This window comes from Mytilus trossulus, chromosome 10 (genome assembly GCF_036588685.1).
Source record: "Mytilus trossulus isolate FHL-02 chromosome 10, PNRI_Mtr1.1.1.hap1, whole genome shotgun sequence".
Classification (NCBI taxonomy): Eukaryota; Metazoa; Mollusca; class Bivalvia; order Mytilida; family Mytilidae; genus Mytilus; species Mytilus trossulus.
The window spans coordinates 11,419,753-11,434,901 of NC_086382.1; the positions used below are offsets into that span (position 1 = coordinate 11,419,753).

General features: G+C 33.4%; 1 protein-coding gene across 1 annotated transcript; it reads left to right on the forward strand.

Moving 5' to 3' along the window:
* Positions 1–6,663: 6,663 nt before the first annotated feature.
* Positions 6,664–14,397, forward strand: LOC134686035 (LYR motif-containing protein 2-like). The gene is made up of 4 exons (XM_063545733.1): positions 6,664–6,772; positions 11,903–12,043; positions 12,636–12,715; positions 14,227–14,397. The coding sequence occupies exons 1-3, from the start codon at positions 6,734–6,736 to the stop codon at positions 12,708–12,710; spliced, it is 255 nt and encodes an 84-aa protein (XP_063401803.1). The 5' UTR covers positions 6,664–6,733; the 3' UTR covers positions 12,711–12,715; positions 14,227–14,397.
* Positions 14,398–15,149: the final 752 nt, after the last annotated feature.

A 15,149-nucleotide genomic window follows, 5' to 3' on the forward strand; every position in this document is an offset into this window, starting at 1 on the left:
TTAGTCTCTATGGATACTGACTTATCAATTTTTTAATTGCAAGAAACAATTGTACATCTATCGCCATTTCTTTTAGATGAGAGATGTTGGATTGTACTGCGTATCCTGCTTTAGTTTTCGATTATATTTCGGATAACGAATTATTGATTTCTGTTTCACAGGTTCCAGATTTTGAAGATAACTCTTGCAAAAGTTTTTCTTCTAATGTATCTAAGCGATTATTAAGTTTTCTCCTCATTTCTTTGACGGATTTAGTTTTCGTTATTTTGTCATTTTGAAGTTGTTTAGAATTCCGTTCCCGTTCTTCCTTCAACTGAGATAAGTTTTGGAGGAGATTAGCAACATGTTGTTCTACATTACAAAACGAAGAAGATGAAACAACATTTTTAGCAACACCATCAAATGATACGATTCCTTTGCATTCTCTGTGGTTCTCTGCTATACATAACGAACAAACAGGTGCATCATGGGAAGAACAATAAAGATCGAGAATTTTGCTATGGGTTTTACAGATTTGTGACATCAAATGTCCGATGGAGGCCACGTGATGACATTTTTCTACCGGAATAACTTTGTGGTTTCTAGTAGCCTTGATACCCTGATGACTTTCCGAACAAGACTGACATAGGCCTTCCTCGCACGATAAACACCCAAACCTTTCAAGGCACTGTCTTATTGTTATATAAGCATGGTCCACAGTTACCGTCTGTAGTTGTACCAGTTGCCATATCTAAAAAGAGAGGACAGATACATGAATGGATTCCATTTTAACATATTTAAGTCTCATGCATTGTTGTTTGGAAATTTTTTACGAAAGCAAATTGCATAAATATATTTGTACCAGAACATTACCATGCTTCTTCTACCTAGCTATCTTTGAAACTGATTCCAAACCCTTCTAGTTGCAACATGTGCATTTTTCTGGAATGTTTTGGGAACACTAAATGTGTATGCAAAATATGGTTCATTGAACAAATCATGACAAACAATAATCAATTAACATGCACAGTTACATTCGTAGCTTTTGTTATTTTCACTATTTCCTCTTCAATGCAAAAAAGATAAAGTAAGAGGATGTAGTATGATTGCCTATGTAAAAACCTTTCAACTGAAGTTCAAATGAAGTGATAGTCAATCGTATGATCTGTACAGTGATAAAAAAAAACATACCGTATAGACGGCTTTAAAAGAAAATATGACAGACATGAACCACAGCTGTCCACTAAACTATAAGAGTCTGACTCCTGCCAGTAAAGCAGCACATACATAATGTGGCGGTGTTTAACACACATTTGAAGGTGCGACCCCTTACCAAACAGGAGACAGTAGTATAACGGAACAATACAACCCCAAACTATAAAAATACAATAAACCCAGCAATAAACAACAACAATAACAGGCTCCTACATAACGACAGACACATATACACTGCGGAGAAATCGCCACAGTGATGTTAAATTTACAACACAAGAACAAACTATAACAATCAGTTGAAAAGTGCTCAGCTCATCGGATCGATAAAAAGCTAAAAGAAAATATAACAAAACGCAGACTAGACGTGGCAGAGTATTTATACATCTGACAAATCAAATTAAGACGCAAAGAACAGAACTGAAAATACCCGAAATTACAGAAAACTAGTTGAAAACCAATAACAACTAATAAAAAATCATGCATCTAAGACTAAAATATCAATCGGTACACATTCAATATCCAATGGATTTGGTGTAAAAACATGATATCTTTCACTGTATAAAATCTCATGAAAGTTTAAAGTCTGCTAGGATTTTTATAAAGTTTACGATATTGGATTTTCTTTAACATTTTGTCAATCTAGAGATTTAACCTTATGAAATGTATTTTATACATGAAAAGTATGACCACAAGGCGACGTCCCAATATGAATGTTATGGTTTTGCCAGTTTTTGTGGGGTAAGGCCTTCTCCAATAAGTGCGAATAATCAATTCTTTGCAACAATTTATATTTTAAATGTATTTTCAAAGTTCATGAGAATATCTATCTGCTGAAACAGAATTTGAATGTAAAAATTAAGGTTAGTCATAGTGCATAGTGCATCTGCATGTATGGTGGTCGTTCGTTGCTGTATTATTGGATATTACAGCATTTTCATTGTATTGAAGAATTAACGTATATTCTGTAAATCTCTGTATTTTTTTTTATTGTGCTCATCCCAGTCAGACCCGCCTAAATTCCCGTATACCTTCCCTAATGCCAATGTTTATACAACTGCATACCAAACATATCATTGATTTATACAATATATAACTATGAGCCATGCTTATAAGCGAACGCTATATAAATCTATATCATCACTCATAATTCTCGGACTTCATTTGGGAACTCCTCTTTTAAACTACAGTTATCAAACGTAAATCATGACATATAAATAAAGGATGTCATTGAAAAAAAACAACATATTTTTGGAACAACGCCGTATACTGAATAATATGAAGCATCCCCTTCCGCCCGTACAAACAATGTATACCAAATGATATGACTCCCTCGTGTGTACATCATTCTATACCTCAATATAATATGTGTTATATTACGGTATATAAAGGGGGGAAAGGGGAGGGAGGGGGGTTCTGAGACAAGTGCCTGGGAATTCACCGTTCAAGATATACGTTTAATATCATCTTTTTACATTCTAAATGTTATTATTAGTGTTATTTTGCCAGCTCCGGTAAAACGACGATTGATACAGATTTATTATATTTGCCGATCTAACAGTCAGGGATACTACTTGTACAATTTATTTTTAATTACTTGAAGGAGTAATATTAATATACTTATAATATTAAGTAAATTTGTAGGATACTTATACAAGTGAATTTTATTTACTTGTATAGGTAAAAACAAATATTGGTTGAGTTATGTCCCTTAAACATTCAGATTTTTTTTCTTATATAAGTAAGAAAGTCATTTTGTCTTCTTTTATTAAATTCTTAGTATTTCTTTGCTCTAATAGAATTTTAAATTATCTGCCCTTTGCAGATGTCTTAACTAATCATGTAAGTGTAATTTCATGGACAATGAAAATCCCATTTGTCTGTTATCTTCAGAACACTGCTCATTTACAAGCACCCAAGGAGCAATTTTTAAAGGCCTTGCGCAAATACTTAAGATCTCTGCGCAATCAGTTTCTTTGTTGAATTAATGAGATGAAACATTGAACTCTAATAAAAAAAAATTGAGCAAACCTGGGAAAAATAATTAAAGGCATGAATTAACATCTCGAAACTTGAGGACTTTTGTTGGATTGTAAGAAAAATTTACTTATAAAAGTAAATTTTTCAGAAATTGGACGAATTTACTTCATTGTAAAAAAAACAAATATGAAATAATCGACTAAAACGAAGTGGATCTTGGACCTCTTTGAAAGATGCAAGACTAGTATGTACAACTGTGGAGACGGCATGGTTAAAGGACTATACATGAACACTAATAAAACAGCACAGATACTAAATACTGTAAAATCTTTTGTCAGTCATTCAACATCTTTCACATCGATTAAAACCAAACTTGCAATTGGTAATACCGTATACACTTTGCAATAACAAGTGAGTTACAATTTGAAATGTTAGTTATCAATGTAATAATTTAGGTTGCAGTATAAAAAACAATATTAGGTCAATGTTATAAAAATTAATATAAACATTTTGGTATTCGGCGCAAAACTGAGGAAGGGCTCGGTAGAACCTCGCCCTTCCCCAGTTTCTTAGTCTTATACAAAAAAAGTTTATACTTTTCTGGTCCGTGTAACACTTATCAATTCAAAGTTTTAAAAAGTTTTGAAATTTTAGATTTTTAGAATTTTGATCAAAGTTTTAAAATATCAAAATTTCAAATCGTGTTAAAGTTTTGAAATTTTGAAATTTTAACCAAATTATTAAAATATTAAAATTCTAAATATCGTTTAAAAATTTGATAGTTTAGGAATTTGAACAAACTTTTAAAATACTAAACCTAACGTGAAATTTTGATTATTTCACTCTTGAAAGTTTGATTTTTTAAACTTTTGATTAAAATATCAAAAATAGAAAAGGGGCGAAAAGAGGGGTACCTGTAAACACTGATGTAGATACGGCTCTGATAACAATCATTCTTGGTTATAAATGAATAGCACGAAATATATCAAATCAGTTTTAGTTACAAAATAAACTAGAGGCTCTAAAGAGCCTGTGTCGCTCACCTTGGTATATAGGAATTTTAAACAAAGGACGCAGATGGATTCATGACAACTTTGTGTTTTGGTGATGGTACCTGTAATGTGTTTGTACATCTTACTTTAAGTTGACTATAAAGGACAATAACTCCTTAGGGGTCAATTGACCATTTTGGTCATGTTGACTTATTTTAAGGTATCACTTTGCTGTACATTATTGCTGGTTACAGTTTATCTCTATCTATAATAGTATTCAAAACAATAACCAAAAACGGCAAAATTTCCTTAAAATTACCAATTCAGGGGCAGCAACCTAACAAAAGGTTGTCCGATACATCTGAAAATTTCACAGCAGATAGATCTTCACCTGATAAACAATTTATCCCCTGTCAGATTTGCTCTAAATGCTTTGGTTTTTGAGTTATAAGCCAAAAACTGCATTTTACCCCTATGTTTTATTTTTAGCCATGGTGGCCATCTTGGATGATTGGCCAGGTCACCGGACACATTTTTTAAACTAGATACCCCAATGATGATTGTGGCCAAGTTTAGTTTCATTTGGCCCAGTAGTTTCAGAGGAGAAGATTTTTGTAAAAGATAACTAAGATTTACGAAAAATGGTTAAAAATTTACTATAAAGGGCAATAACTCCTAAAGGGGTCAACTGACCATTTTGATCATGTTGACTTATTTGTAAATCTTACTTTGCTGAACATTATTGCTGTTTACAGTTTATCTCTATCTATAATAATATTCAAGATAATAACCAAAAACAGCAAAATTTCCTTAAAATTACCAATTTAGGGGCAGCAACCCAACAATGGGTTGTCCGATTCATCTGAAAATTTCAGGGCAGATAGATCTTGACCTGATAAACAATTTAACCCCCATGTCAGATTTGCTCTAAATGCTTTGGTTTTTGAGTTTTAAGCCAAAAACTGCATTTTACCCCTATGTTCTATTTTTAGCCATGGCGGCCATCTTGGATGGTTGGCCGGGTCACCGGACACATTTTTTAAACTAGATACCCTAATGATGATTGTGGCCAAGTTTGGTTTCATTTGGCCCAGTATTTTCAGAGGAGAAGATTTTTGTAAAAGCTAACGACGGACGACGACGGACGACGGACGCCAAGTGATGAGAAAAGCTTTGGGCCAGGTGAGCTAATAATGAAAAGAAGAAGTTGTTTTTATATGAAACATATTAGACATCACATGGGATAACAGTATCCTGAAATCTTAAGGTTGTGTATCTATCAAAAAAAAATTAAACCTTTTGAACCGGGATTAAATACGTTGATTTAAATCTCTTATATAAGGTTAGTGTTTGAGGTAAATAATTCAGAGCTATTTGGTGTTCTTGGTGCCCAACATTTAGTAGTATATATCAGTGAAAACCGACCAGCTCGCAGTAAACCAAACTCCGAAATATAACAATGAACTTAATTAAAATCATACAAGACTTAAGAGGACAGAGGCTCCTGAATTGGGACAGACGCATAAATGCTGCGGGGTTAAACATGTTTCTAGAGATCACAACCCTCCTCTATACGTCTGACAATTGTTTCGGTTCTTATTTTTCTTAACTTTCAAATTTCAGTTTCATTGTTCCGTAGGTGAATTCTTTACTTACAATTCAGCGTTTTACATTGCTCTGGTTTTTCGAGAGCAACATTGGTGTACGGCCAAACATGATAAAATCCATCATGCAGCTGACAGTGTGGCTTCTCTTTACACGCCCCATTCTGACTGGATGTACATGTGTTCTTTTAGTTTGCTCAAAGTCGATTGTCGTACGATAACTTAAAAATGCTCAAATAACAAAATGCAAATACGGAACAATAATATTCCTTTCAAATTGGAATCAGAGCCGTATCTACATCAGTGTTTACAGGTACCCCTCTTTTCGCCCCTTAATTTTCTATTTTTGATATTTTAATCAAAAGTTTAAAAAATCAAACTTTCAAAAAGTCAAATAATCAAAATTGCACGTTAGGTTTAGTATTTTAAAAGTTTGATCAAATTTCTAAACTATCAAATTTATAAACGATATTTAGAATTTTAATATTTTAATAATTTGGTTAAAATTTCAAAATTTAAAAACTTTAACACGATTTGAAATTTTGATATTTTAAAACTTTGATCAAAATTCTAAAAATCTAAAATTTCAAAACTTTTTAAAACTTTGAATTGATAAGTGTTACACGGACCTTTTCTGACATTGACCTATAAATATTGTATATTTATTAGAATATCAATTTTGATACGATTGCATGCTTATCTTAGTTAAATACTATATATATATATATATATTTTAAAGCATGTAAAAAACTTAAAACACACTATACATTTAACAAATGCATGAACAAACATATAGGATTTATACAGTATATGAAGTGGATGTATGTAACTAGAAGTTGAACATTGCAAATAAAATTATATAAATGCCTCATTTCGTTCACTTGATTTGCAATAAAAATAAATCGAGTTATCTCCCATCTAACAACGATTTAACAAACATTTCATGGCCAGTGGATTCAATTTAAAATGGCATCAAAAGCACCTCACATGATGTCTTTATCAAAGGTATAGTATGTTAATAGATATAATGGTATTAACTCAAGATAAGTGTGCACTATTTAATCGTCTGAAAACAAAAATTGGACAGTAGACGCGTGATGAGAAATACTATCCAAGGGAGGTAATTCTTAATGTTCTTAATTTGTTAAGGCCATACTAATAAATATGTGTTTTTTAAAAGACTTGGTTGGTTGTTGTTACCTTACGTCTAGCGACAACTATTTTCCTTAAGAAATAAATGCATGGTAGTTATGTAGGATAAATCACAGGCGATTAGGTACACCTAGGAAATTATGTAACATTGTTAGTACACAGTCGCTTGAATTTTAGTGATATAAGATAAGATAAGATAAATTTTATTTTCCAAATTAGGTCCCCAGGGGGGCATATACATATAACATATATAATTGATACATCATACAGTATTTTACATAACATTGTAAAATAAACTATTGAAATAGTCATACAGGTATTATTTGTTAAATAAAAAAGTATTTGAGAGTTGCTACTCCAGAGATGTGGCAAACCCCATTCATTTATTTAATTATTTTTTTTCACACTTGATTTTATAATATTTTGCTGAAATGTATAAATATAAAATAAATTATTGTTTAGCTGCAACAGACACCAATTAAGGGACTATGCTCTAGGATTGTGATCTTAAAAGCTCTAACAATCCTCCTCGTATCTGATGCAGAAAAACAAACACAAATGGAAAAAGTTCATGTATATTCTCAGCAAATAATATATACCGCAGTAAACAGGTATTGAGAATAGTGTAGGTTTCCTTACTGCAACAGACACCAAGGGGCGGTACTCAAGTAGCTGTGGTATTTATACAGTCCTCCTCGTGTCTGAAGCAGACAATTGAAAGCCACATAACTAACAATTTTTCGAAATAAATTTACACGCAGCAGTGAGAATAGTCAATAGACTTATCTTTTGTGTTCATAAGCCATATCAGTTTATATGTATGAAAAAAAATTAAAAAAAATTCACTAAAATTCAAGCGACTGTCATTGACAGTGGTTGGTACAAAAAAATGTACTTTTGCCATGGTAGGGGTGTGGTAGGAGGGGTCCTGATCCCGAAATCCCGAGGTCCCAGGCTTCAAACTGACACGAAATCCCGAGATCCCGAATTTAAATAAATTAAATCCCGACATCCCGAAATTTGAAAAAAATAATTCCCGGCTCCCGAAAGGGTCAATCCCGAAATCCTGAGCTTAAGAACACCTGATCCCGCAGTCCAGATATAGGTCCTATCCCCCTAAAGGTACACTTTAATTAATACTTTAGTCTTTTACTTTATCCTGCAGTCAGTCAATTACAGTTCAAATAGCACTGAGAATCGGCTAGATACACTAACATGTTTTTTTCTATTTTACTTGTTCTTGTGCAGGTCTCCTGTAACTCCGTATTGCGGAGCAAACCTTGAAATTATTTTTGTGTGCCGGACAGTTCATTTTGGGGTCCTCCGCGGTCCGCATGCAAACTATGTCGATTTTTATTAGAAATTAGAAATAACTATTTGCATACAATAACAACCAAACCTTGTAAAAGTGTCGCATGTAAATTGCAGTATAAAAACAACAAATGCACATTGTACATGATTACTTTGTTGTAGGAAATGTAAAATTGATTTTACGATCCCGGAGTCCCGATAAAGGTCCCGGAGTCCCGATAAAGGTCCTATCCCCCATCAATAATAATCCTATCCCCCCCTCAATAATAATATTGAGGGGGGGATAGGACCTTTATCGGGACTCCGGGATTATTGAGGGGGGGATAGGACCTTTATCGGGACTCCGGGATTATTGAGGGGGGATAGGACCTTTATCGGGACTCCGGGATCGGGGGGATATGACCTTTATCGGGACTCCGGGATCGGGTGTTTTTAAGCTCGGGATTTCGGGATTGACCCTTTCGGGATCTTGGAATTCTTTTTTTGGAATTTCGGGACCTCGTGTTTTTAAACCAGGGATTTCGGGATCAGGACCCCTCATACCTCCCTCCTCATTATTGATGCGAGCACCTAGCTATTATCGTCACGTTTTTAAAGCCTTACCACATACACATAAATTTTATAGTTTCCGACAATTCACATTTGTTTTCATCCTGCAACAATTAACAGGCTAAAGGATTTAAAAAATAAAATTACTTTGCACAAGACAGAATGCATGCATGAAAAATATTACGTATTACGTAATATTGTTGAACATTATATATATGTATGTGTAGGATAGTTGGGGATAGTCAAATGTGTACAAGAAACAAAAAGTTAATAAATTTTCATGAAGCAAAGACCCCCTTTTATATCAAAGGGTCGTAATCTTATATAGAAGTGTTACACATGTGCTATGAAAATAGAAAATAGAAATTCAAAATTTAAGATTCAGTGAAAACCATGAAAAAATAATCATACGCCTGTACCAAAGCGTCTATTAGGTTTTTACCGTGCCTTTCCGATGGAAAGATCCGATTATTAAAATTATGGCGAGGTACGGTTGGTGCTCGTGGATAGGCTTAATTTCACTGAATAGCATCGGTTCAATCAGCTTATTTTGAATGTTAATATCACGGTTTTTAAAATGGAGCTCATGGTCGATACTGACGATTTTCCATTTATACCGTTCACATGGTTCAGGAACTGAGATATGTTGGAAACTGGCTCTGTATGTCATTTGCCTGCTATAACCTTATTATAGAAAATATTCTACAATATTGTTTTTCAATTTTAAAAATGTTGTTACTTGAGCCTCTGGCCATTCTGGCCTTTGTTAGTCTTGTATGATTTTAAATTTTAGTTTCTTGTGTGTAATTCGGAGTTTAGTATGATGTCCATTATCACTGTACTATTATGCATATTTTTAGGGGCCACCTGAAGGACACCTACGGGTGCGGGAATTCTCGCTACATTGAAGACCAATTGGTTGCCTTCGGCTGTTATCTGCTCTATGGTCGGGTGGTTGTCGCTTTGACATATTCACAACTCCTTTCTCAATTTTATTATGACAAAATAGAGGTCTAGTTGAGTATTAACGATTTTCACATTTTCCACATATATATATACATTGTATACAATGTATATATATATAAATAAGACTTAATTATAGCCCTTTATTAGAAACAAACGCGGTATTTCGTTTCTTTGCAGGAACCACAGACACTTGTTTCTATCCAGGGGAAGGTATATTATCCATATGTGGTAAAAGTCGACCTTCCCATGTATAGAAACAAGTACATGTGTTAGTAACCTGTAAACCTTTCAACAAGTATATGTTTTCCCAAATCTAATATGCTGTTACTGATGACAAAATGGTTGTCCAATTTGAATTTAACAATTTTCATTTTCTGGAGTTAATTACTATGGTCTTTGATTGATTGGGGAAAAGGTACCGGTATAAGATAAATAAGATGCATAATAGCTTATCAGTATACACTGACCAATAATAAGTTGCACGGAATGGAAATGAATGTGTAAAAATTCTTTATTTGAGAATTGAATGCTTCTTTTTGAAAATTCATTGGGGTGTAAAAGCGTTGTCAGACCGAATACATTTTTTCCGTGCTTCATTCAAAAATGTGGGCACGCTCAATACTTTTAAAACCTTATGAAATTATTAAAAGAAGCATTCAATGCTTATAATTACATTTTTTCGATACGATCATGAAAAATCGATTTTTATTATTTATTTATTTACGACACAACCTTTGCACTTTTTGTCGTCGAGCCTGCAACTTTTGTTGCAGAAAGCTCGACATAGGTATAGTGATCCGGCGGCGAAGGCGGCGTTAGCCAAATTTCTTAAAAGCTTTATATTTTAGAAGATAGAAGACCTGGATGCTTCATACTTTGTATATATATGCCTCATGTTACGAAATTTCCGTCAGTCACATGTCCAATGTCATTGACCTCATTTTCATGGTTCAGTGAATACTTGAAAAAAAGTTGAGATTTTTTGTAATGTTAAATTCTGTCTTATTATAAGTAATTGGATAACTTTATTTGGTATGTGCGTACCTTGTAACGTCCTCATGTCGTCAGGCAGTTTTCACCTGACCTCGACCTCATTTCATGGATCAGTGAACAAGGTTAAGTTTTGGTGGTCAAGTCCATATCTCAGATACTATAAGCGATAGGTCTTGTATAGTTGGTGTATGGAAGAACTGTAAGGTGTACATGTCCAACTGGCAGGTGTCATCTGACCTTGACCTCATTTTCATGGTTCAGTGGTTATAGTTAAGTTTTTGTGTTTTGGTCTGTTTTTCTTATACTATATGCAATAGGTCTACTATATTTAGTGTATGGAATGGTTGTATGGTGTTCATGTCTAGCTGACAGGTGTCATCTGACCTTGACCTCATTTTCATAGTTTAGTTGTCAAAGTTAAGTTTTTGATTTTTGGTCTATTTGTCTAATACTTTATGCATTAGGTCAACAATATTTTGGTGTATGGAAATATTTTAAGATCTAAATGTCTGTTACGCAGGTTTTATTTGACCTTGACCTCATTTTCACAGTCCATTGCTAAGTGTTAAGTGTTTGTGTTTTGGTCTCTTTTTCTTAATTTATAAGCAATAAGTCAACTATACTTGTTGTATTGAAGAATTGTTACCTGTACATGTCTGCACAGAGGCGGATTTAGGGGCGGGGGCCCCGGGCCCCCTTTTTGGGAAACAATTTGGTTGCTTATGTAGGGAATCACTGAAGCGTGACTGGATCAGTAAGTGGGCCCCCACTTATGAAAATTTCTAGATCCGCCACTGCTGCCTGGCATGGTTCATCTGATCTTGACATCATTTTCATGGTTCATTGATCAATGTTTCGTTTTCTTGTTTAATGTTGAGTTTATGTTAAAGTTGTAATAAAGCTTTATATTTAGGTCTATCAACATAATATCAATGATTAGTAAATAAGGCCAGACATTTCAACGTGTGCACTCAAGTTGTTTTGTAATAGCACGTGTCATCAAAAATGTTAAACTTCATTGGGATATGAGGGTGAATTTGAGTATGACGCACAAGCGTAGTTATCCAATCAAAATAACGGATTCTTCTGAAGCATACATGTAATGTGATTATACAGAAGTTAACAAAGCAACCAAAAATGTAACATTTTAATGCTATATTCTAGTTTATGCTGAGGTCAGAAGTTTTAAAATTGTATAGAAGTATGTTGAGAGTTGTTCGGAGAATTCCAGATAAAAGTCAACAGAAGGAACTTATAGAATGGATAAGACATGATTTTACTGCTAACAAAAATTTACAAGATGAGGTAGGATTTAGATTCTGTCTCCTGTATCCCAGTGATAGGTAGTATGACTTAATATTAGATCTTTATGCTGTCAGTTATAATTACACCAAGTCTTCTTTTTCTATTTTTGTTCCCTTTTTTTGGCAAGTTGACCATTGTTCTGTATGTACATAGGATAAACCCTATCCAAATCCGCACTAAGTGTGATTTTAATTCACAAAAAGGCATAGCACCCATATTAATATACATGTGAATATATAAAAGAATTAGATCCTGTGGTATGATTGCCAATTAATGAGACGTACCAAATGACTAAGACAATTAACAACTAGTATAGGTAATCATACGGCCTTTAACAATGAACAAAGCACATACCGCAAAATTAAGTAAGCTAAAACTTAAAAGTCCCTGAAATGGCGAATGCATTACAACTTCGTGTGAATTTAAAATGATCAGTGCCATGATTGACAGATTTTTTTATCGGTATCTCTTAGACTAAGAGTTGCGAATGTCCGACTCTCATTTTTCTCTTTGAGTAATGTAAGTTGCATAGATGTGGAAAGATTTAAATAATGATTTTAATGAAACTACTAAACATTCGGTTCTGTTTTAGGATGCTATTAAAATGATGATAACAAAAGGAAAACAGTCAATGAGAGAATTGGAGCAGTCGATATCTATTTTATGATAATGGTAGGCTAGCAAACCAAACCATAGTTTTGTGGAAATAGAATATGTTATGAGAATAAATTCTTCTCAATTTGTATTTTCCATCGATAAAATTGAGAATAGAACGGGGAATATGTCAAAGGGACAACAACCCGGCCATAGAGCAGAAAACATATACATGTATTGTTTAACATCATCAAAGCTTTTAACTATATTAACCTGATAAATGACGTCAAATTTTAGCATATTATTATAATTTCCGATAGAATTTATTATGAGTGATGGGACCTGCAAAACATAATTCCTGTCAAAATTTATTTCAGAAGAATAGCGCACAATTAATAACTTATAAACATTGTGACTTTTGAAATGACGAAAACTCTTATTAATTATAAATGCTTCTTTAATTTTAAAATCCCAATTGGTGCCATTAATATTACAGTGAATGTTCATTGATAGAACCCAGAGAACAGTGTTAAACACGAGGGTGGTAATGAGGGTACATACATGTACAAGACGAATAACGGTAAAAATTCTTGCAAAATGACGTTAACGGTATTTTCAATGTATTTTTTGGTGCATGACGAGAAACTATTCATTTTTTTCAATTGTCTTCTCCTCTAAAACTACTCAACCAAATTCAACCAAACTCGAACTGAATGATCAGTAGGGTGTATAAAATAAAGTATGTGTTTTATTTTCTATTTCGTCAAAAAACATGGCCGTCATGGCTAAAAATAGAACACAGGGTAAAATGCAGTTTTTGGCTTATATCTCAAAAACTCCAGCATTTAGAGCAAATAAGACAAGAAGTTAAAGTATTTATTAGGTCAAGGTCTACCTGTCCTGAAATTTTCAGCCGAATTGGGTAACTGGTTTTTCAGGTATAATGCCCCTGAATTGATGATTTTAAAGAAATTTTGCAGTTTTTTGTTATTATCTTGAATATTATTATAGATACAGATAAACTGTTTGTAGCAAAAATGTTAAGCAAAGTAAGATCTACAAATAAGTCAACTTGACCAAAATTGTCAATTGACCCCTTAAGGAGTTATTGCCCTTTAAAGACTTTTTTCACAATTTGTTCATTATGTTGACTTACTTTAAAAAATCTTCTCCTTTGAAACTGCTGTATCAATTTGCTTTTGAAGAAAATAGGACAATTCAAAGAACATTTAAATAAATTGAAAAGCCAAAATAATCATTGATGAGAGATTTAACCAAAAAAATTAAGGTGAGCGAATCACTCGGCTCTTGAGAGCCTCTTGTCTTTTATGCGATGATTTTTTTTTCACAACTCACGTTAATTTTTTCCAAAAATAATGGTAACGATACTCATTTGACACCTGTGACGAATCACTATAAGGATATTTTGACGAATCACGGTAAAATTTAAATCAATTTAACGCTAACATAGTCTGTTATTGAAATTTTACTTTAAACGTTTATTGTATTGTTCAGAACAAAGATTATATGAAAAAGAAAATAAAAGTTCTGCTTCATTTGATACAATAAATTACTATTATATTTTGTAGGATTACATTGCAATGATTGACACAAGCAGTTGAAACAAGGGTTTAGCCCTGTGATGCCGACATGATGGTGGACCCTTTCGCTGTGCAATAAATGTAGACCTCTTAGGTCAAATTTTTATTCGACGGGAAACTATGTGTATGTGATAATGAATAAAGAATATAGTTTTTCTATTCCGTTTTTTTTGTGCATTTTTTTATTACACGTTTTTTTAACATATATACAAGTACATATAGTGCCATAAAATTCATGATTTTCTGAGTTTTTAGCCAGCAGATATCGACGTTGTCCATATAAAAAAAGGAAATGTAGTGTGATTGCCAATAAGTCAACTCTTCACCACAAGAGACCAAATGACACAGAAATATTATAACAACTACAGGTCAGTGTACTGCCTTCAACAATGGACTAAGGCTATATACATGTATATACATTCCATCTAGAAGTTGCAGCAGAAATCATACCCCTGCTGTAGATTTTATTCCATTTGTATTGAGCTAGCGATGACCAGTATAAATACTTTAATGTGATAAATGCTTTAAATTCGTATGTCGTATCTTTCATGGCCGAGCTATGAGACAATGCCGGAGATATTAGAAACAGAGGATAGACGACACTCTGCACACGGCAAGCAGATTTGTCTTATATTATCAATTGATCGCGGTGATGACGTGCCATTTATTACAAGAATGCAATCACATTCACTTTCAATTTGGGGATTAATCACAGTGTGGGAACGGAACTGTACGGTGTTTTAATATTTTTGTCATTCGGAAGACTGCCAAGCGGTGCTCCGACATTCGAAAAACAACATGTTGATGAACGTAAGTTTTGATTAACGCAAACGTTACAATATTAAGTTTCTGCTTAAAAAGATTTGGTAACGAAAACACTCAACACATATATATAGACCAATCAAATGCTG

Coding starts and splice junctions, on each gene's coding strand:
- LOC134686035 (XM_063545733.1), top strand. CDS start 6,734: ATGGCATCAAAAGCACCTCACATGATGTCTTTATCAAAG. Junction 6,773..11,902: donor ACATGATGTCTTTATCAAAG/GTATAGTATGTT, acceptor GCTATATTCTAG/TTTATGCTGAGGTCAGAAGT. Junction 12,044..12,635: donor ACAAAAATTTACAAGATGAG/GTAGGATTTAGA, acceptor GTTCTGTTTTAG/GATGCTATTAAAATGATGAT.